Source organism: Ceratotherium simum, chromosome 16 (assembly GCF_057802395.1).
Source record: "Ceratotherium simum simum isolate JZ-2026a chromosome 16, ASM5780239v1, whole genome shotgun sequence".
NCBI classification, from domain to species: domain Eukaryota; kingdom Metazoa; phylum Chordata; class Mammalia; order Perissodactyla; family Rhinocerotidae; genus Ceratotherium; species Ceratotherium simum.
In genome coordinates this window covers 28,456,481-28,480,002 of record NC_141915.1, presented here as the reverse complement: position 1 = coordinate 28,480,002, position 23,522 = coordinate 28,456,481, and the positions used below count along the sequence as shown (strand labels likewise).

Genomic DNA, 23,522 nt, shown 5'->3' with positions numbered 1-23,522 from the left:
CCAGCCCCTTCCCTGCCCCTCCCTCCATCTGTTTAGGGAATATGAGGGTGAATTGAGACCTAACAAAGCTCAAAGCTAGGGGAGGAGCTCCGTAGGAGGCCATGCTTCTGCCCTTAGGCAGCACACATGGCTTTTTATCCCATCTCAAAGTTTTTAGACAGATATGTGAAAGCTTTTTGTAAACCATAAACACATACAGTGACATTGCTCTTTCCTAGTCTTTCCTGGTGACCTGTGTCCTAGTGTAGAAGTCACAGAGTCAGGAAATTCTTCCCTTATAATTAACCCAAGTCGGTCTTATTTCCATCTAAGTCCATTTCCTCTTGTTCTTACTGCAGAGAGGATGGAAGAAATCCCCTTTAATCTTCTTTTCTCTTAGCTAAATGTTCACAGTTTCTTTAAGTTGCACTTGGGTTCTAATTCTGGAAGTTTTCATTATTTTCATTGTTCTTTTTTTTTTGTGAGGAAAAAATGCCAATCCTCCTCTTTTTGCTGAGGAAGACTGGCCCTGAGCTAACATCTGTGCCAATCTTCCTCCACTTTATGTGGAACGCCACCACAGCATGGCCTGACAAGCGGTGCATCAGTGTGTGCCCGGGATCTGAACCCTGACGTGCCCGGGATCCGAACCCAGGCCGTCAGCAGTGGAGCACGCACACTTAACCGCTACGCCACGAGGCTGGCCCCTTCATTATTCTTTCTTATCACCCTTCTCACTTTCTCCATATACTTCCTCAAGGGTGAAATCCAAACAGGATCCAGTATTATTTTGCTTGGGTTTCAGCTCTTTGGAATGGAGCCTGTGGCTTACTTTGACCCTAGATAGGAAACTCCACCAAGCCTAACCATGGATGGAGAAAAGAATGAGAAAGGAAAAAGGACTGATCTGACCCTCCCCAGCAGAATGTCAGATCTGTTGAAGTGGGGTGTTTAGCCAACACCCCAAGGGCAGGGGTTTTCCTAATCCTCCTTTGTATCTCTACCTAACACTTCTGCTACCTTTTCACTGAGATGGTATGTAGTATAGTATATAGTGCCTTGAACAAATCCACAGAGACAGAAAGTAGATTTGTGCCTCTCACGCAGGGGCTATGGGCAGGGGAAATGGAAGGTGACTGGTAACGATGTGAGATTTCCTTTTGGGGTGTGAAAATGTTCTGGAATTAGATAGTGGTGATGGTTGCACAACCTCGTGAATATACCAAGAGCCACTGAATTGTATAGTTTAAAAAGGTGACTTTTATGGTAATGTGAATTACATTTCAATTAACAAAACCCTCAACTTTATGTTTATACCACTAAGTTCTTTTATAGCTGCACAATAAAAATAAATTCTAACAACCACAAAAATATATATACCCAGTCATGTACCACATAACGACATTTTGGACAACGACGGAACATATATATAACAGTAGTCCCATATGTTTAGTACCATATAGCCTAGGTGTGTAGTAGGCTATAGCATCTAGGTTTGTGCAAGTAGACTTTATGATGTTTGCACAACAACGAAATCACCTAATGATGCATTTCTTAGAATGTATCCCTGTCATTAAGTGACACATGACTGTAGTGCCTGGAAGTTTATAAGCACTTTCTTTCAAACATAGTATCTCGTTTATTTCTTATACAAATCTGGTGTGAGTGTGAATACTATTTTATTGGGCCCATTTTACAGATTAGGAAATTGAGTCTCAGTGAAGTTAATTGGCTTGACCACATTAGTAACATACCTAGTGTATGGCAAAGCCAGGACTCAAATTCTGGCAATGTGCCTCTTTGAGGCCCATGTAATTACCACTACCTATGGATGGTAGGTTGGAGAAGCATGCACCAGGTGCTTTAAAGGATTCAGAAAATATAGCTGGAGGGAGCTGGCCCCGTGGCCTCGTGGTTAAGTGCTAGCGCTCCACTGCTGGCAGCCCGGGTTCGGATTTCGGGCGTGCACCAACTCACTGCTTGTCAGGCCATCTGTGGCGGCATCCCATATAAAGTGGAGGAAGATGGGCACGGATGTTAGCCCAGGGCCAGTCTTCTTCAGCAGAAAGTGGAGGATTGGCATGGATGTTAGCTCAGGGCTGATCTTCCTCACAAAAAAAAGAAAAAGAAAATATAGCTGGAAAGGATCATGGGGAGCTTCAGTCTCATCCCTTCATTTTTATGGAGACATTGAGTTGCAAAGGGTAGAAGACTTGCCTTTTGTCTCAGTAGTAGAGAAAGGGGGAGACCAAAGTCACCAAAGAAAAGAATTTTGAAGAACCAAGTAGGAAGCCTTTTCATCTCTTTTCCCCAGGCTCCTGAAAAGGCCCAAGAGGAAAGATAGGGAACTGACCTTCTTTTTTTTTTTTTTAAAGATTTTATTTATTCAGTTCTTCCCCTCAAAGCCCCAGTAGATAGTTGTACGTCATAGGTTCACATCCTTCTAGTTGCTGTACGTGGGACTCGGCCTCGCGTTGGACGGAGAAGTGGTGCCTCGGGGCGCTCCCGGGATCCGAACCCGGGCCGCCAGCATCAGAGCGCGCGCACTTAACCGCTAAGCCACGGGGCCGGCCCGAACTGACCTTCTTTTTACTCTGCGTTTCATTTACCTTGTTTTACTTATTGTTCTCAACAACCCTATGAAATAGCATGGTTTCCATCTACAGATGTAAAAGATGTGGAAGCTGAGAGAGGCTGAATAATTCTCCCAAGGTCAAGTAGCTAATTTATTGTATTGTGTAGTAGTAAAACCAGGATTTGATCCTGAATTTCTGATGCCAAGACTAGATCCTCTTAGCGTACTCAGATATGCAAGGGCTCATCTAGCTCCCAGGTGTTACCGCTGAGTAGGCAGGTGGACACCTGCTTCCCTCATTTCTCTGCGCATCTCCTGAGGTGCGCGTGCTTAGCTGATAATGGTTCACCTTTCCAGTGAGAGGAGGAGGCCTAAGTTGGAGAGGCTCTGCTTCGCGCTAGGAGGGCTTCATGCCTAAGTCTGTTCAAGTGAACAGGACTCCCGGGTGAGGACCTGCGCCTGTCACCAAAGGGAAGGAACCCACATGTTTGCTCTGTTGCCACCTCACTTGACAACTATTCATTTTTCAATGGTCCTCCTGCTATTAAAAGGAATTGCTGCCTTCCAGACTTTCAAATGGGGCCAGAAATCAGTGGTTTTGGCTACTGAACAGGAAACTCAAAGCCCTTTCGGTTCCTTTGAGCTGGCTGGAAGGGCTGGGCCTAGAACTATTACTTTCCTTTAAAGGACAGAAGAAAAGTTTTGTGTAATTTAAAAAAAACAAAAAAAACCTTTCCTGGAGTCCTCAACACCAGCCTTGGTTGATACACAACATGGAAAAGAGCTGCCTTGTTGCCTGGCAGTAATGACAGCAAACAAATGTGTCTGACAGTCTGTTTGGGATCTCCTGGTCTGAAATTCTGTTTGCTTCATTCTAATTGCTTCCTTAACTTCCTTTCAGTCTTCCCACCTTCAGTACCACCCTCACTCAAGGGAGTGCCAGGCTGTGCCTGGTTGCGCCAGGCTGGGCTGGGCCCCACAGGATACGGTGACCCAACCAGGGCTATTCTTGTCTGTGTCTATTTGCAAGATGTCTGTTGTTCTCAGTGGCTGTTTTTCCTATCATAAATGTTGGCTTGGCAGGGGCCCAGTGTGGAAGCCATGGTGGAAGGGCTTCCAGAGTTCTGCCCCAAGAAATTCAGCTGGACTTGAGTGCCAGGCTGAGGAAACAGGTTCATAGACAATGTCACTCAGGAGTTACCTGAGTAGATACTGCCACCCAGGCAGCCCTGTTTGGTTTCGGCACCCTTTGTAGAGTGTGGGCCTCTCTGTGTGCCAGCACGAGAGTGCCAACACACTCTCATAGAACAGACCTGGAGGAACCGTAGTGGCTCTGCACCCTGTGAGGCACCTCTGGGCCTGGCTGGCATTTCTCTTCTCTGCTGTGCATCCCCCCACACCCCTCCTCTCTAGGAATTCTAATCTGTGTCAGGCTAGAGAAAGTTACTCTTAGGCCCTGCCCTGAAGCAGACTGGAACCCCCAGAGCAGTGGTCTCCAAGCTTTTAAAATCACATACCCCTATCAGTAAAATGTTTGAGTGCAGTCATGTGCTGTATAAGGACGTTTCAGTCCCATAAGATTAGTACCATATAGCCTAGGTGTGTAGCAGGCTATACCACCTAAGTTTGTATAAGTACTATAGGGGAGGAAGAAATTTTCCTCTACCCTTCTAGGTTCTTCTGGCTGGTCTAAGAATTAAATTGACATGAGACAGATTAACAGGAGAAAAACAAACAAAAGTTTAATGTATATTCATGGGAGAAACTCAGGAAAACAGAGTTAACTCACCAAAATGGCCAAAGCCCTCACCTTAAATACCATCCTCAGCTAAAGACAAAAGAAGATGTTGGGAGTGGGGAGAGTTAGGGACTTCATAGGGAAGGAAGGCAATTCACAGGTAGGTGAAAAGAAGCAAAGGTTTGGAAAACAAGTGTTTGGTCCCAGAGAAGCAGAAGAACTCAGAGGGGAGCCCAACAAACAGGCTTTTCTAGGTTCCTCCCAGTCTACCACCTAGTTCATTTTACGCTAAGGTGATAGCTCGTTTCCTGAGACAAGTTTTTTTTAATCTGAATTCTTTTAGGAAATTAAGGGGGAGGTAACAAGAAAAACTTTTGAGTCTTTTGTTTCTTAAAAATAATCAGGCTCGAGCCAGCTCTGATGGCTTAGTGGTTAAAGTTAGGCGCGCTCCACTTTGGCAGCCCCGGTTCGGTTCCTGGGCGTGGAACCACACCTCTCGTCTGTCAGTAGCCATGCTATGGCAGTGGCTCACATAGAAGAACTAGAAGGAATTACAACTAGAATATACAACTACGTACTGGGGCTTTGGAGAGGGAAAAAAACATAATAATAATAATAATAATCAGCCTAAAATAATCTTCATGCTAAAGAGACACATTTTTGGGGTGGCAAATTTTTTTTCTTTTCAGTACACTCTGGTGTTCGCATAATGATGAAATTGCCTAATGACACATTTTTTTATACTCCTAATATATGTATACTTACTTATAAATGGTATACATGTGCTGCTATGTAATATGTACATTATAAACATATATAAAAATAAAATTTAATAACTTCTATAATGTAAAAGAATGAAAGATAAAACAATTATAAATTTATTTTTGAATCTTATTTTATTGAAGGTATATGTGATTGAATATGCTCTTTTTAAAAAAAATCTTGGTTTATCACATTCTGATACAGTAATTTAAAGGTATGTCCTAAGGAGAGAATATTTCAGTATTTCATTTTAACAGTATCCCTCGCTGAAAACGTCCTTACAACAAAAGGTAGATTCAAATGGAACATTTGAAGCACCTTTGTGCTTCCGAAAATTGTGATCCCCATTTTCCAGCCCATCTACCAATTACACAAAAGGTTTTGCTGCACTTTGCAGTTGCTTTTGCAAACTTTCAGAAAAGTGTTTTTTAACAAGGCTTCAAACTCCTCTGAGGGCCGGCCCCGTGGCTTAGTGGTTAAGTGTGCGCGCTCCGCTACTGGCGGCCTGGGTTCGGATCCCGGGCGTGCACTGATGCACCACTTGTCCAGCCATGCTGAGGCCGTGTCTCACATACAGCAACTAGAAGGATGTGCAGCTATGACGTACAACTATCTACTGGGGCTTTGGGGGAAAAATAAATAAATAAAATTATAAAAAAAAAAAACCTGAAACTCCTTGTTTGGAATACTTTTAAATAGATTAGGAAATTATTTACAATTCCTAATTGTACAAATAGGAGTACAGTGTACAGATACAGGCTATTTTAGAGGTGGCTTATTATTTTAAAATTTTTATTAGATCTTTAAAGATATTTTAATTTTACATAGTAAAATTCACTTTTTGGTATACAGTCCTATGAGTTTTGGCAAATACACAGTCTTGTAACCACTTCCACAATCAAGATAACAAAACAATTCCGTCTCCCCCTTTTACCCTTTTATAGTCAAACTCTGCCTTTATCCATAACCTTTGGTAACCACTGATTTTCTTTGCCTGATGCATTTCCGATTCATCCACGTTGGTATGTGTATCAATAGTTATTCCTTTTTATTACAGAGTACTGTTATATGGTGGTACCAGTTTGTTTATCCATTCACCGACTGAGAGACGTTTAAGTTGTTTTCAGTTTTGGACGATCTGAATAAAGCTACTAAAAACATTCTCATACAGGTTTTTGTGTGAACATAGGTTTTCATTTCGCTTGTGTAAATGAAACTGCCAAACTGTCCAAAGTGGCTATGCCGTTTTGCAACATTTGCGAGTTCTAGTTGCTACACATTCTTGACAGCACTTGGTTTTGTCAGTTACAAAAAAAAAAAAAAAAACCATTCTAATAGATGTGTTGTAATAATCTTGTTGTGTTTTTGATTTGCATTTCCCCTAATGACTAGTGATATTGAGCATCTTTTCATGTGCCTATTTGCCATCTGTTTATCTTTGGTGAAGTCTGTTCACATCTTTTGCCCATTTTAAAATTGGGTTTTTTGTTTTCTTATTGTTGAGTTTTGAGAGTTATTTATATATTTTAGATACAAGTCCTTTGTCAGATATGTGATTTGCAGATATTTTCTCCCTGTCTATGACTTATCTTTTCATTCTCTTAACAGTGTCTTTTTCAGAATAAAAGTTTAAAATTTTGATGAAGTTCAATTTAGCAGTTTTTTTCTTTTATAAATTGTATTTCTGGGGTAGTATCTAAGAAATCTTTCCTAACACAAGGTCACAAAGATTTTTTCCATTTTGAATTAATTTTTGTACAGGCATATCAATTTTAAACTATAAAGATCATATAAAATGAAAACATTGCCAAATACCAATTCTCAGCATAGCATAAGTTTCTTTTGAAAAGGAGTTACATTCCCATTCCCTGTTTTTTTTTTTTGAGGAAGATCAGCCCTGAGCTAACATCCATGCCACTCTTCTTCTTTTTGCTGAGGAAGACCGGCCCTGAGCTAACATCTACTGCTAGTCCTTCTCCTTTTTCTCCCCAAAGCCCCAGTAGATAGTTGTATGTCATAGCTGCACATCCTTCTAGTTGCTGTATGTGGGACGCGGCCTCAGCATGGCCAGACGAACAGTGCGTCGGTGTGCGCCTGGGATCCGAACCCGGGCCGCCAACAGGAGAGCGCGCGCGCTTAACCGCTAAGCCACAGGGCTGGCCCCTGCCCCATTCCCTGTTAAAATGTCACCTTTACTTTGAAGGGACAGATTTAGTGTTTGTTTATTGGAAAATATTGCAAAGTAGCATATTACTGTCAGCTGCTTTTTACCACAAAGGCTGGCTAGTTTGGAATGCTCATCTTTTTGCAGAAGAAAAAAATACATAACTTATCTTTACTATTTTGAGTACTTTGATGTAAGTGAGCCTCTTTGTGGTACTCTAAAGATCCTGTTTTTATAAATTCACTATCATTATTGACATCCTAGAGCACAGAAACAACAGTATTCGTGATATGCTGAAAGCAACGGCAGAAGAAGGGTACCACTGCCCCCCCACACACACACAGTGAGAGCCCCACACTTCCTTCTAGATACCGGTATACACATGACACATACTAGCCTAGGGAAGATCCCAGTGGAAATCTATATATTATGACAGTTTAGTGAAACTTTTTTTAAAGATAAAAATAAACAGATAAAATTTCTAATGTTTTTTCCTTGCCCTGGAGGATTGTCTTGTGTACCTTTTGGGAATACTGCTGCCCTGAAGAGTCTTACAATGCCGCCCCTCTCCATGCATTCCCAAGTATGCCTAGCAGATAGTAGATGATCTGTGAATGTTTGAGAAATAAGGGTCTTTCCTGTAATAAATGGTGAAGCTTTGCTGATTCAAGTTGTTATTTTCCTGCCGGCTTTCTTCTAGAATTTGTTTTTCCATAGCCACCTTCTTCTAAGCTCTGAACTTGAAGGTCTTAACAAATGTTTCTTTGAAAATGACACTCCTGATTACCCATAATGTAGAACCATGGATTTATGAGAGAATATAGTTCTGGATCTGGAATGGGACTCGGAAATCATCTAAGCCAAATCCCTTATTAAAATCAAACCAAAAGTAAATGAACTGTGGTAAATCCAGAGAATGGAATACAATTCAGCAATAAGAGGAGAATGAACTGTTGATATATGCAACAACAGATGAATCTTAAAAAAAGTATGCTGCGTGAAGGAAGCCAGACAAAAAATATTACATACTGTATGATTTCATTTAAAAAAAATTATAGAAAATACAAACTATAGTGCCAGTAAGCAGTGGCTGCCTGTGGATGAGTGGGAAGAGGGTGAGGAGGGAAGGGAAGGCTGGATTAAGAGGGGCATGAGGAAACTTTTGGATTTGATAGATAGTCCGTAATCTTCATTGTGGTGATGGTTTCACAGGTGTATACAGATATCAAAACTCATCAAATAGTACACTTTAAATATGTACGGTTTATTATATGTCAGTTATACATCAATGAAGCCATTTAATAACAAAAAGGAAATTAGAGGTAATTCACTCGTGGAATAAATATTTAACAAATCCCTACTGTGTGCTAGATTCATGTGCTATGTGCTGGGGGTTCAGAGAGAGATTGAAGACATAGCTCGTGCCTTCAGAAGGCTCGCAATCCTAGCGAGTGAGTTAGACAAATAAATAGACTTTAAATCCAGTATGCTAAGTGCTAAGAACAAGGAACAGACAGGGAACAAGAGGAGTCCAGAACATGGGTGCCAACAAGTGCCTCTTCCTGGGGAGGTCAGGGGAAGCCTTACGAAAGAGAGGAAGCTGAGCTGAGGCTTAGGATTGGTCGGGTGGAAGAGCCTCCCCAAGTGAGAGAACATCATGGGCAAAATTGGTGAAATGCAAGTTCCAGGAACTGCATGTGCTTCGGCCTGAGTGGAGTAAAGGACACGGTGGGAAAGTAGCAAGAGAAGAGGCTGCAGAGGTTAGTGGGGCCAGATGGTGAAGCAAAGCTTGGGTGTCTTTGTGCTCCAAGGTTGAACTAACAGGTTGGCTAAATCTGTGGTCTGTGTCACTGGGACATTGTCTCATCCAAACACTGGATGGAGTTCCAGGTTCCAGGTTTCAAGGCTGTGATACTCATATTCATGCTCAATTCTAGTCTGGGAGCTCCTACGTTCCCCAGGGATGTTTCAAGTCCCAAAGGAAAGAGAGAGCTGGTTTAGGTCTGAGCAGCAGCTGGGTAACATCTGCTTGGTCCTTGGAGCTATGCTTGGGAGCAAAGGCTTCTGCTGCATTTGTAGGTTGGAGGCAACCAACAATCCAGCTGCCCCAAAGGCAGTTTTTCCACAAGTCAAGAATTTTGCCTTTGTCTGGCTGGTGGCACCGATCCCTAAACTTCTGTGCTTCTGACAGTGACTATCTCGTGTGCAGTGATCTGTGTCCTGTCTGGTTCTCTCCTACCCTCTGGTCATCTGTTAACAAGTCACCCTTGAATTTCTCCAGCCACTGAGTAACAGGTCATGGGAGAGTCTCTTATTATTTTTTTTTTTGTTTATTTATTTTTAGAGTGGTTTTCAGAGCAGACTAGGATGTTTAATTCAGGGTACAATTGTCAGGCCACATTAAAAATGCAGGCAGCAGTGCAGAACGTGGCTGGCCCATGTCAGCCAGAAGTTTCAGCGTAACCAGAGGAGGAAAACACGGATAAGGCCTGTGTTAATGGAAGTAGATGCCAAATTGCATGGCAGGCTCTGGCTCCTGTTTCTCCTGTTCCCTGCCATTCTCCAGCCAGAAGAAGGAAGCTTGTATTTAAGCTAGAAGTTTTAATGGGATTGCTGCTTAATGAGCATTCCTGTGATCTAGAGATCAGTTTGCTTACATCTCAAAAGGAGAGTTCCCATGCTCCTATTCAGGAGGATTGTAACTGTCATGGCAGTTAGGATCTACAAGAACACAAGATGAGTGAGAAGTGTGGGTTTGGTGGTTTATTCTTGCCCTGGGGATTCTTCACTGTCTTCTGCAGGGTTGGACCAAGAGGGCAAACAAAGGTGCTTGTAGTGGTTTCCATGCCCTAGCCAACTCGAAAGCTGTGGCCAGCACAGATTACTGAAATCAAGTGGGTCCAGGAAAGGCCAATATGGATTAATGATCTCAGGTGAATTAATTACATCAGACAATGTCAGTTTGTGATGATATTGTGGAGTTTGGGTTTTTTATATCTTCTCACCTGGGCTGGTGAGTCCAAGTGTGGGCTGGCCTGGGCTCTGTAGCTCTGTTCATTCTGTCTTCTCCTCCTCCCACCATGCCATCTGCCAGCTGGACTGTTAACTGACTCACTGCTCCCTTTTTGCTGTGTCAATCTGCAAGGTCATGATTGTTGTGATTTGGGGCTGATTTCCCAAATGGGTGGGTGAAATGGATATCTAACTTCCATTTGTTTTCTTGCATTTCAGTCGTTCCAAGGAAGTCAAGGACGAGCATACCTCTTTAACTCAGTGTGAGTGTCTCTGAACGGTACATCCATTGCTTGGTGCAGATTTTGAGGGGTGGGGAAAAGCAACACTCAGTGATAATTAAGTGATGGACCTTGCCCTCTCTGCCACAATAAAAAATCCGTGGAGCATTATTCTCCACAATTGGTAGCCAGTTATATTTGGGTAATTTTTTTGGCAGCATCTTTGGCTAAAAATAATATATTCACTACGCCCAGTAGGCACATCAGAGTGCTGTAGTCTCATAGGGAAGAAGCTGACGTGCTGTTGAGAGAGCCTCAGCGTGGAGGTCTCATCACCGGATCTGAGATTTGTCATTAGAGAAGAGAGAGAGGGTGAACAGAAGACTCTAAGGTCTGCTGAAGGACTTAAGGCTGGAGGGAAGGCTCAGTTAGTGAAGAATCTCCATACCCTCCTGCAGATGCACAGTCTACCACAGCCCTCAGTTCTTGCTGGGCACATCATTTACAGCCTCTTCCTGGGAAAGGAAGGTGAAGCTCATATAAGCCCGATGAACTGTGAAAATGGAAATCTAGTGTGTTCAGCTTGAGATAATACTTGCTCTGTGAAGGAGAGTATTTGATACCTAGAGCTCACTCATCCTTGTGATCAGGACAAGACTGTGCCATCATGTTTGACTTCTTCAACTGCATTTAGTCCTCTGTAAGCTCTGAGTTCCTGTGCTCATGGCTATGGATTTCATATTGTGGTTGTCAGTTTGTCCCCTTAAATCACAAGACTAAAAGCACCTGTCATGGGGCCGGCCCGGTGGCGCAAGCGGTTAAGTGCGCGTGCTCTGCTGCGGTGGCCCTGGGTTCACCGGTTCAGATCCCGGGTGCGCACCGATGCACTGCTTGGCAAGCCATGCTGTGGCAGCGTCGCATATAAAGTGGAGGAAGATGGGCATGGATGTTAGCTTAGGGCCAGTCTTCCTCAGCCAAAAAAAAAAAAAAGAGAGAGGAGGATCGGCAGATGTTAGCACAGGGCTGATCTCTTCACACACACCGCCCCCCCCCCAAAAGCACCTGTCAGAAAAATTCCAGAGTCTCAACCATAAAGACTACTTGTAGTAGACTCATTGAATCAGAACTTGCAGATCCCAAATTCATTTCAGTGGTGATGTTTCCATGTGGCTACCTTTTGGGGGTCGTTATTGATTTCAGTTACAGATGATGCCCTTCTCGGTGTTGGCTTCCCTTGAGGCAGCCATGCTCAGTTAATTTTTTCCTGGAAGCTCAGTTTGAACGACTGATGATGAACATGTGACTAACTACCCGCCCGCTCTCTCTTTCTGTCCCTTGGCATAGAGTTAATGTGGGCTGCGGGCCTGCAGAGGAGCGAGTCTTGCTAACGGGACTGCATGCAGTCGCAGACATTTACTGTGAAAACTGCAAAACCACTCTGGGCTGGAAATATGTAAGTATGAGGAATCTGGTTGATGGGGAGAGGGCCGTGAGAGGAATAGCTGAGAGTCTCAAACTAGAAGGCTTTCTTCTACTTGCTTCCTGTGGCCTTGTGTGATTGTCTTAGACCAGGACAGGAAACTGAGCTCCATGGGCAGTTCCTGACACACTCCTCTGTTTGCCACACTCCTTTTTCCCTGTTCACCGATGGTCGTCTCCTCCTGTTCATTCCTTCTCACCTGCCCTGAGATACACACACACACTCCTACATCCTTACCTTTCAATTTAATAAATAATAACAATCATAGCACACAACATTTCCTGACAGCTGACTATGTTCCAGGCATACATTATTTTATTTATTCTTTACAGCATCCCTAGAGGGTAGGTCATATTTTAATCCCTATTTTATGGATGAGGAAACTGAGGCTTAGGGAGGTTAATAGTATGTTCACTGTTATCTATCCATTATGTGGCCAAACCAGGATAGGAGTCCAGGTAGTGGTCTGACTGCAGAACCCGTGCTCTTTGATGCTTCAATAAATGTTCCCAGAATATCTAGGTCTTAGGCCTTGTGCCAGGTATCATCAAGCATTATGTTAATTAATGTCCACTATCAGATATAGTGATGACTGGACGTTCTCAACTGGACATTTGTTCCTTCGTTATTTAACTCAACAAATATTTTTAACGTCTTCTTGGTACCTAGGAGAGTGAGCAGTTCTTTGCCAGGGTGAGAGAAGGTATACATGTTCAATGAAAATAAACTTGAATTGTTGTTGTGTTATTATTATTTGCAGATCTTTTCACAATGCTTTTCTCTGGCCTTTCTGTCATTGTGGGGATGTTGAAAAATGAGTCTTCCTGTCTCTGGGAGGGCAATTTATTCCATGTGAAATGCTTCAAATTCCTTGTCCTGTAAGTTGCATGGAGTCAGTATGGGGCTGGTCTCTTATGACCTGCTGTTAGCTTGGGAAAGAGCCTGAAGAAGTAGTCAAAACTGCCTGCAGAGTGATAATGATGTGTCAGTGTAGGTTTGTTGATTGTAACAAATGTACCACTCTGGAGGATTTTGATAGTGGGGGAGGTTGTACATATATGGGAGCAGGGAGTATAGGGGAAATCTCTGTGCCTTCTGCTCCTTTTTGCTGCAAACCTAAAACTGCTCTAAAAATATGAAGTCTATTTAAAAAAAGACATTGAGCAAAAAAGAAGCCAGACATAAGAGTACGATTCCGTTTAAATAAAGTTCAAAAATGTACGAATCTTAAAACCTGCTGCTGCTGGAGCCTGCAGTGGAGCAGCACCGCCTTTAGATTCCATCTTTCACGTCCCTTGAAGTGTTCAGGATTAGAAAGAAAAAACCTAGACATTGTGTTTCTCATGATGCCAAGATGGTTTAGCCACAGCTCCCTATGGTTGCCTTGGTTGTTTCTTGTGGGAAAAACTGGACTTGGCCACTCTGCCCGCCTTGTGTGGCCACCTGCCCCCTCTGGGTGATCTGGGGGCCACAGGTCTGGTTTTGGTTGTCAGAAATGTTCTGCCCCTTCTCTGTTTCCCACCCTCTTGGTTATCTTATTCCTTTGAGGATATGCTGTCTTACAGACAGAAGATAAATCTGAGCTGGTTGGTTTAGCTCCTTACTTCAGGTAAAATGACTCACTCCTTTGACAAAGCTTTACTGAAAGCCTTTGTGCTGGATACAAAAGGGAATGAGATCCAGTTCTTGCCCTAAGGGTGTTTATAGTCATGATACCAGAGAGGGAAGCGATAGGTAAACAGATAAAACTAAAACGGCTTGACAAGTATAGTGATATGCACAGTAGAGAAACCTCCATCTCCTCAAGTATGTATTCATCACCGCTCATGGGCCACACACAGTGCTCCAGGCTTTCATTCTGTTATTTCTTCTGACCCTCACGATAATCCTGTGAAGTACTTGTCATCATTCCATTTTTGCAAATGAGAAGTTTATAATTTTGTAAATTGTAAATGGAAGTGGAATGGTTAAGTGATGCTTCTGATGCTAGGAAGCAGAAGTGGAGTTCAGTCTGGGGTGCTTCTAAGGACTCCAGATCTAGTGCTCTGTCCACTGGAGTCCAGTTGTGACATTTTGCAAGTGCCCTTTGGATGATTGGAGGCTGTTGAATTTTTTTTTCTTTTTTTTTTTTTTTTTTTTTGGTTTAATAAGGATACACTCTCACTTTACTAGTTTTGTTTTTTCCTCCCCACTACTCTGAACACACTACTATGGAACAATAGGTCTTATTCCCAAACCACATTCTTCTGTTGTGTACACATCTCACGTGTGCGTGCGCACCCACACACACACACACACACACACACACACACACACACACACACACGGAAATGACTGCTGAGCCCACAGCTCTTGTATGTGTATGGTGCTTGCACATTCTCTCTTGGTGCCCCTCCCCCCTCCACTTTTCAGAATGATTCCTCTCTCAATGAGAGACTCAAGTCTGAACTCTTGTTCTGAAACTCAAAGCCCCTGAGCTCTGGAACAGAAGATCCAGTTCATATAGATGCTGCCCAGAACCTATTGACAGTAGGATTTAGTTACTTACTAATTTGGGGGACTCAGGAGGAAGAGCTGATGTCCACTGCTTCTGCACATCGAGCTTAGCCATCTAGTAACTCTGACCAGTGTTTTTCAGATGACACACCAAGATGTTTTTATGTATCTGTGTCTGCAAATAAAATATCCCTTAAAGCCTACGCTCATGCAGGACTTCTTTCAGGGGAGTTTATTAGCTGGGAGCGCCCACAGTGCTGTAAGTTTAGGATGGTGACTGCCAGCTGGTTTTCCCTCTGGAGGCCTGGCAGCTGGGTGGGGTGCGAGAGCTGCCAGATTCTTCAGCCTGGAGTTCATACAGCTCCTGTCTCCTTGGAGATAAGCAGTGCAGGAAAAACAGACTTAACACATTTGACATAGAAACAGCAAGATAAGAAATAAAGAGACCTGTTTGGCCTCACAATACTTTGTTTCTCTCCCTGAGCATCTTTTCTCTAAGCCTAACAAAGCACAGTTTAAAATTATGACACAAAAACTTTACGGCTACATCCATAGGGCAGATTTCTGATTAGCATCAGAAACCAAGTTCTCATAGGATACTATATATATACATGCACTCATTCATTCAGCAGTTATTTATTGAAGACCTTTTATGTGCCACGCAGTCTTCTAGGCACTGGAGATACAGCAATGAACAAAACAGTGAAAATCTCTGCCTTCCTTCAAGTTTATATTATAGTAATGGGAGACAGATAATACACAAAATAGATATGCAAGCATTGCTGTATATTTGCAAGTGATAAGTGCTGTGGAGAAAAATAAAGCAGCAGAAGAGGGGAGAGAGATTGCTGCAGTGGACATTTTGATTTTAAGTAGAGTAGTTGGGAAAGGCCTTACTGAGATGGTGATATTTGGGCAAGGACTTGAATGAGCAAAGATCCTGAAGAAATTCTTTTGTGAATAGAATATTTCAACTTCAAAACATTGAAATTCTATCATAAATATTGAGAAAGTCCTGGTGTTGCCTCAGTGCTGTAGTTAGTGAAGGGAACATGGCATCCTTGAGTGGTGGGAATCCTCTCAGTGAGTCTGGGTGAAGCTGGGACCAGAATTCAGTGGTCCTGGTGCCTGACATTGGCCCCACCTTTGCCCCATGCTACAAAAGTGCTCATCTTTGGTCGTTCAGTGTTTCTCTTCCTTTGTGTTTCCTAGGAACATGCCTTTGAAAGCAGCCAGAAATATAAAGAAGGCAAATACATCATTGAGCTAGCACACATGATCAAGGACAATGGCTGGGACTGATGGGAGAGCATCCACCCAATCCAGTGTCCACGTGAACGCCATCCACCTGAACATTCTACCCGAGCGTGAGAGAGTGACTGAACACTCGGTTCCATCCATTTAGGGGCCTCGCCATCTGGGGCATTCTCCCACCCTGACGCCATCTTTCTGGTGACCGGCCTCTAAATCGCTGTCTCTCTGTCTCTTTGCTTTGTATCTGTTTGTGAGTTGATCCTGGCTTCTCTCTCTGTTCTAGTGTTGGCTGAAAACAAAACAGCAAAAGGAACAGATGCCTGACTGCGTGGTGGCAGCACACCTTGGTAAGGGCCTTGGGGCCCATGCAAGAGCTGCCTGAGGGCCGCTTGTCAGGAGAGCAGTGGCACAGCACAGGGGTGTGAGGAAGAGGGAAAGGGGGGAACCTTGAAGGTCCCGGGGCTGGGCAGGGGATGGGAGGGTAGAGGTAGAAACAAAATTGTGCTGCTTCTGGAGACCTGGTAACTTAGGCTTGAAATAATTGACTTGTCTAAAAGGACAGAGAAAAACAATACCTCATGCCTGCATTCTTTCTGATCAGAAGCTTCTGTTCCTGACACCAAATGTGCCAGGTTAGCAAATCAGCACAAGAAGTGGCCCTAATTCTAGCTAGTGGGGCAGGGGCTTTGTTCTCCTGGGCCGAGTTGAGGAGCGTCCTGGAAGCAAGGAGTGACTTGGGAAAACCCAGATGGGTTTTGATGACTCGGATGCCTCCCTGCTCCTGTGGGTAATCTTTTTCTTTGCCTCTTCAGCCACTGTAGGTGAGACAGAGGGGACTGCCGTTTGCAATGGGTGCAAGATCCAAACATCCCAAAGGCTTTGACCAGCAACTAACTAAAATGAGTAATTGAGGAGAACAGGGAACAAACGGGGCTGCAGTTTGGGAGCTCCTGCAGAAATGGCTCAGGTATTGGGCCAGAGAAAACAAAAAGTAGAACCAGTTAGCAATTCTGACTGTCTGACCTTTTTTTCTGACCCTTAATAAGAGAAGAGCATTGTGGCAAGGAAGGGGGATAGGGTGGGGCGATGCTGGGAATAGTTTAGATCTGAACCGTTACAGGTTAGGTCATCTTTCCTCTTTGGTATGCAGTGGCTTCAATGAGATCAGCAATTCTTTGTACATAGAGTTTTGGGTGTTTTTCTCCAGTTCTATCGTTGTAGATTTTGGAAAACAAAGTCCCAAGGCTTTGAGCTTAGTGATAACCAGGCTGGTAGATTCCTCGTGCCCCTAGCTGTTCTCCTTGGACTTGAGTGTTCTGTGTGGAGAGAAATCCGTCAGTGTGGTCCAGCAGTGGGTAGGGCTTAGATTTGAGGTCAAACGTCAAGTTACAAATTCCAATATTACCCCCTAACCCCTCCGCATCGGAAGTTCATCGTATTAGGGGAGTAGAGGACAAATCCCTGTAAAGCTCATGAGAGACAGAGGAGTTTGTTACATTTAATCAACACTGTGAAGTCTGTTCTACAGCAATTTAGCCAGTATACGGTGCATGACCGAGACTCATTTAACTGAGTTAATTTCATTGCTTAGACTGAAAATATTATTATTGTTAAGATATGTGTCTGTTATGTTAGGTAATTCTCAGCATCTCATTCTCCAGGTAGGCTGATCCTATAGGAAAATTCACCTTAAAAGTCGCAAAAGAGTGAGTTCACGGAGACAAGAATCTGTAAAATTGATTAACCAAGATTCAAGCAGCCAACGTAGAACATTTTCAGAATTGAACCAAATTCCCACAGGGAGTGAGTCCATGGTGGAAATGCCTTTTTGTGTCTCTGTGTGCTGATTGCAGCATGGGGGACCTGAGACAGGCATGGTCCTGCCCTGGCGCTGGTGGGCAGCAGGACTGACAGGAAGCAGGGTAGCTCCAGGTTTAGCAGTAGACGGCCTGTAAGACAAAAAGATTCTTAGAAATCAAATTTTGTTCCCAAAGGCTTCTTGCCCACATATTTTGGTGCTTTAGTAGCTCTGGGAGATTAAGTTGTTCTCCCCACATTACTAAAAAGCAGACTGAGGTTCAGAAGAAGTATTTCATTTCCACTCCCAGAGAAAGAGTTCTTCTGGCTCCCAGGCCCAAGATCTCCAAAAATACACTTTCAACTTGCACATTCCTGAGTTGGCTTGCCAGCACAGAAATCATAGATTCCCCTCTCTATGCCCCCTGAAGGTAGTGGTCTTCATTTATGGATTTTGGTTGGTCCCTTTGTTCAGGGAATGTCCTGGCTATTGATACTCCTTTCCATAAAAAGAAAATAGGACTTAAACTTGGGTAAGTGTTTTGTCTTTAAAACTAAAAATGGAGTGTGGTGACATAGAAACAGGACATGGGGTGCCCTAGAATTTTCAAAGGGCAGAGGAGACCGATGTGCCACTGTTCTTCCTTGGGGATGGGACCTCTGACTGTTGCATGGACCAGAGCAGGCTCCAATTCGACCCTGGTTCTGGTTTTTTACAGTTACTATCCATTGAGCATCCAATGGGTGCATGGCACCATTCTTGGTGCGAGAGATCTGAGTAGAATGTTGGTTTTTCCATAACTACAGGGGAGAAAAGGCAACCACTCATTAGGCTTTCCCTTTGTGTCAGTGAAACCAAAAGTGCTTCTTATAACTTTAGCTCCATTCATGGCTTGTCTATCTAACATCTAGCAGCATTGGAGAGACTGCAGCTGGGCGATGAAGACGCATCAGCTCATGGCCTCAGTCAGTTCGTTCTTTAATTTCCTCACCAAATTATTGACTCAGAGCATAACCAAAGACCTCATCCATTCGCCCCTGGTGGGTCCAGGGAATTTGAGTTCGGTGGTAAAGCTTAGGCAGGGTGCAGGGAGTAGGGAAGGGGAAAGGGAGAAGTGAGAAAGGGAAAAGGCATGAAGTTCTATACCTCAGCCAGCAGCTGCCTTCGCTTTCAACTGAAGTCCAGCCGGCAGACTCTCTAGTTCCATTTCCTCTGTGCCACCCTAGGTCATGTGGCCTTGGTGGCCCTGGATTACATCCAACGCCCCTAGGATATTCGTCTCAGGCTGCTGATGGGTTGATTTGACATGAATCACATACAGCCAAACTTGATGCCCACAGAGTGTCAGCTGGGCCTGACTGAGTGCTGCCCCAACTCCTATGACAGTAAGATCACGGAGATAGGATAGAGTACATCTTTACTGGCGGTGGATCAGTTTGTGAAAAAGAGGTGTCCCCTTTATAAAGAGATTTTCAAGTGGATATATATAAAAGAAACAGTTGCTTGTGAAATATACTTTTATAAATAATATTTAATTTTTTAAATAATATATTTGGTGCTGTTTTCTCAGATCCCCTGAGAGCACTTTTTATTTTCATTTTTAAATCCTATGGTTTCCTCTGCATTTCTTGAAGTATATTTTAAGGGAAACAGTGATCACCAATATACTCTTTTTTAAAAAAGAGCTCTATCACTTTAGTCTGGACAGAGGCAGTAAAGCAGTGCCTCTCTACATTTCTTCCCAGTGGAACAGACTCTGCAGTACATTACCAGGTTGAGAGTTGAAATATTTTCTTGCACCAATATTGGCTAGAAAAGAAAATAAATAAAATCAAATAAATTTAGTAACAACTTAGAGTGATTCCTCTTGTTGGAAGAATGTCCAACGAGTTGGAATCTTGTTTTTAATTGTGTGTGTGTATGCGTGTGTGTAAAGCACTTTGGATTGTGCCTCCTGTTTTCTTTCTTACTGGGGACACTATACCTACAGTTTACACCTTGGGCACATAAGATTTTTCTTCTCTTTCTCTCTGGTGGTTTGTTTCTGAGTGGACCAACAGCACAAACCACAAAGATTTTGTTTTCCTGAGCATGGAGCTGTAGCCAATTTGCTCCTTTTTCTTTCTTTGTGTGCTCAACTTTTACAGACCGTAAAGGAAATCCATTGTTTGTGAAGATCAAGCAGAGTCGTCTGTGTTTCTAACTGAGATGTGAATGTGTTCATCACGTATCCCAGGCTCCGGTTGTTATAGAAGCCACATCATGTTAAACATTAACTGATTTGAGTTGAGAAAACATTAATAAAATAATATACATACCTTGTAGGTAAACAGCTTTTTTTTTTTCTTTTTTAAGGTCAGATTGCCTCAGTTTCAGGAAGAGGCTGGGAAATCAAGTCTTGAACACAATCAACTTACGTATCTTAAAAAAGAGTCTGCCTAAATGAGAAAACATGCTAGTGGTCTAGGTAGAGGAAAGAGATGTTTAATTTTTAAAATTAACGTACAGTCATGAAATCTGCCAGCAGTGAAAAGTAAAGCCAAGAAGAAACAAGCTATTCTCGTATTACCAAATTCTATCTGCCTGTATGTTTTTGTATAACATTCTGATGAAAGTGAGAGTCGGTTCCCTTTTCCAACCTGCAGAGACTATCTTTAAGTACAGAATCTGTCTATTTATGCTTGTGTTTACAAACTGTATTTGTTGGGTTTGGGTTTTGTTATTTTCTTTCTTTATCTTTTGATGTTGTTGTCGTTGGCATTTTTCAGGTCACTTTGCTTCAATAACAAAGATAATTATTTTCAAATAATTTGTCTTCACCTTTTCCTGTATTTGTACATAGTGATTCAGTATTAGAGAAAAGTGCATTGTTTCTGTCGTATTTCCAATCTGTGTTGGTGCTCATTTGAGAAAATAAAGTTTTCAAATATTAATTCTTTGGAGGACTCATCTGTCTTAATTTACCCAGCATGTTTTGTCTTGACATTTAGCATTTAAAGGAACCGAAAGGCCTCCAGGAGGTCATCTTTCTAACCCTGTTCACAGATCTGTCAACTGAAACCCAGAGGGGTTGTTTTCTTCTAGGACAGTTAGCCAATTAATGAATAAAAATCAGGCCTCCTGCTTATCTACAAATGCATCTCCTGGCTTTAGATATCAGAAATGCTGAGTGACCTTTATCATTTCTGTCTACTAAGTCCATATTCTTATACCCTATAAGCTTTTCTGTTTACACCAATTTCTTTGGTGGAGATAGGATTGCGTTAGGTGAAGGGAAAAAAGAAGTAAAACAACAAAATTATGTCAAAAACCGGCAGCGTTATCTTTGAGTAATTGGCTAACAAAGGGAGATAAATATTCAGAGTTATAATATATAGAAAATCAAGTCTTCTCACTCATTGAACAAATATTTATTAAACGTCCATTAGAGTTCAGGCATTGGGTGAGGCAATTCAACCATCCTAATAATCAGCTGTTCTTGTTTTCCAAGAATCTTTCCTTCAGTATTGACCATATGCACATACAATGACTGTAAGTACAGTTTTGTATTCTGGTGCCTTCATTTAACAGACCACACATTTTTGCCTAGTCATCATCAATTTATACTGAATTTTAAAGTACTTTTTCAAAAGCTTGCCTTCATAACTTACAGAGTTCCCACCCTGTATAGGCAACCCAAATAGCAAAGAAAAAGATATTAAAACCACAAAAGTGTGTGTGTTTATGTGTTTTCACATGGGTGATAATTTGAAAGCCTATTTCCTATAAGATAGGAAATACCTTCTCTACTTCCCATGAATTTTCACTTACCCATTCAGGGCCCAGCCACAGCTGACTTTTATTTGTCCTTGAGTGTATTATCTTCCTCCTCTGACCTGTTTTGCTTCAGTGGATGTGCCTGTTATCATTTCATTCTTGTGTGCCTTTGGCAGACAGAATCGAGGGAAAAGATAACATGTGCAGGACACAACTCATCTCAAACCAGCAATCCTTGGGTCCTCATGCTTCCAAACTCTTATACCCTACAGTGGCTGGCCAGGAGATCAGTCTGGGAGAAAGTGAGGGGAGAGCACTAGTGTTCATTGAGTGCCTGGTTTGCAGCAGACCCTGTGTTGAGTGCTTTGCCTACGTGACCTCATTTAGGATCCTCTCAATGAGGTGCTTCCTCATATCCTAGGAGTCCTCACCACCCCGTGGGAAAGCAATGACAAATGCTGATTATCTCCATTTTATAGTTGATGAAATTGAGGTTTTGCAATGTTTCATTGCTAGTGATGGGGTCAGCACTCATAGCCTGTCTGACTTCACAGCCCTATGTTTGTTCTCTATACTGTGTTCCAAATTTTATCCTCTCTCTTCCTCTAGCCTTCTTAATTTTAATGTGGCTACACAAGACACTTTGTCAGTCTGCCTACCATGACTGCTTAATAAGTAAGGGTTCAGGGAATGCAAATTAGAAAATTAACGTAAAGCTGCAAAGGTCAATGCTACCTGAAAAGTACTGCATATTCCATAGATGAATATCAGCTGGGCTTTGTTGTTGTTTTTTAATAGTCCGTAATGAATTATATATGTAATCCTTGGCCCCTCTATTAATGGTAGGTACTTAATAAATGCTTACTGAGCACTGCATTAATGTGGGTGGTGGAGAATTAACACCTTGTAAAAATCTGCTTTACGTGTTAGTATCCCTAAGAGGAGAATGGAGAAGAGGTTAGTATTAAATATTTCCTGCATAAGGTAAATCGTTACATCATGAGCTATCCATTTATTATTTTCATTTATTTATTCAAGAGGCATTTTTTTGACATCTATTATGTGCCCGGTGTCGTCAGGAAATTAACCCCAGGGAGCAGAAAATCAGTGGTACTAATCTTGCAGAGTGGGAGAACAAAGGGTTTTGCACTGTCCTCGCCACTATTGGCCAGATATCCAGCCACATCAAACACGACCTTCACAGGCATCTGTTTCCTGTAGAAGCAATTACTCATACATCTTTTGATCTGAACCCAATAAATGGCTTGTGTCCTAAAGCAGGGCACAGGGCAAGCTCTGGAGTTAAGAGTACCTGGTTTCAAATACTGGTTCCCTTTAGTAAAAAGGTAATCTATGGAAAGGGCTCAGCCCAGTGCCCGGCACATAGTAAAGAGTCAATAATAAAATGATTGTTATTATTATAGATTGCTCAAGTCTATTTTGGATTGGGAGTGGGATGAAGAGGACTATTGTATATGCTCTTTATGTACACTATTTGATTAATTTTGCAACAATCCTATGAAGTGAATATCCCCGTTTTACAGAGGAAGAAACTGAGGCTCAGAGAGCATAAATAACATGCCCATGGAAGAGCTGGGATTTTTTAACTGTTGTCCTGATTCTGAAGCCCACACCCTCTCTGTGGACCCAGCCTGCCATTCAGGAAACAGGGATAACTGCCAAATAGGAAACTTTCTGGCTCATCTGAGTAAGCACACACACAACATATCATGGCTGTTTTGCTCTCTCATGTTTTACTTTTTTTTCATGAAATGGAAACCCTGGCTTTTCCATTGGAAGCCAAGAACTTAGAATTGAGGAAGAGTTGAATTGTGTTATACCTTTATTTACAGGATTTCAGGCCTGTTGATTGCAGCGCTATGATTTTATATTTCTTTTGAGGGGAAAAAGTGTTGCTTTCAGTTGTTCAGACTGATTTAGAAGATAAAAATCCCAAAACTTACCCATATGGAAGTGACTAAAGTATCTTATGATAACATCTCTATGAGGCCATTCGAGGGTAACTCTCCAGGCCAGCTTGGAACAAGCCAAGGATTAAAAGTTCATGTCGCATGAAGATGCTTCTAATTCCCAAGTGATATGGAATCATTTTAATGAGAGACAGAATAGCTAGAGAAACTGAATTTTTCAAGGCACTAGCAAATTATTTGAAAACTATGACAGAACAATTGAGTTATATTTATTTTGAATTAAAATCATATTATTGATTTATCCCCAGCTCAGAAATGAGCAGGGTCAAGTAGAAAGAAGGTTGGCTTTGGAGCTG

At 42.4% G+C, this 23,522-nt stretch overlaps 1 protein-coding gene across 9 annotated transcripts in view; it reads left to right on the top strand.

Moving 5' to 3' along the window:
- The window catches only part of YPEL2 (yippee like 2), a 61,616-nt gene extending 41,204 nt beyond the window's left edge, over positions 1-20,412 (top strand). The window contains exons 2-6 of one of the 9 annotated variants that reach the window (XR_015554693.1): positions 10,450-10,493; positions 11,796-11,904; positions 15,640-15,879; positions 15,965-16,028; positions 19,835-20,412. Coding sequence is in view for 1 of the 9 variants with exons in the window: in XM_014790900.2 (XP_014646386.1) it covers positions 10,450-10,493; positions 11,796-11,904; positions 15,640-15,729 (243 nt within the window). In the remaining 8 variants the exon portion in view is untranslated. Of the gene's footprint in view, positions 1-10,449; positions 10,494-11,795; positions 11,905-15,639 lie in introns of those variants that run through there. The other 8 variants (XR_015554692.1, XR_015554694.1, XR_015554690.1 and 5 more) reach the window with 8 other exon arrangements.
- Positions 20,413-23,522: the final 3,110 nt, after the last annotated feature.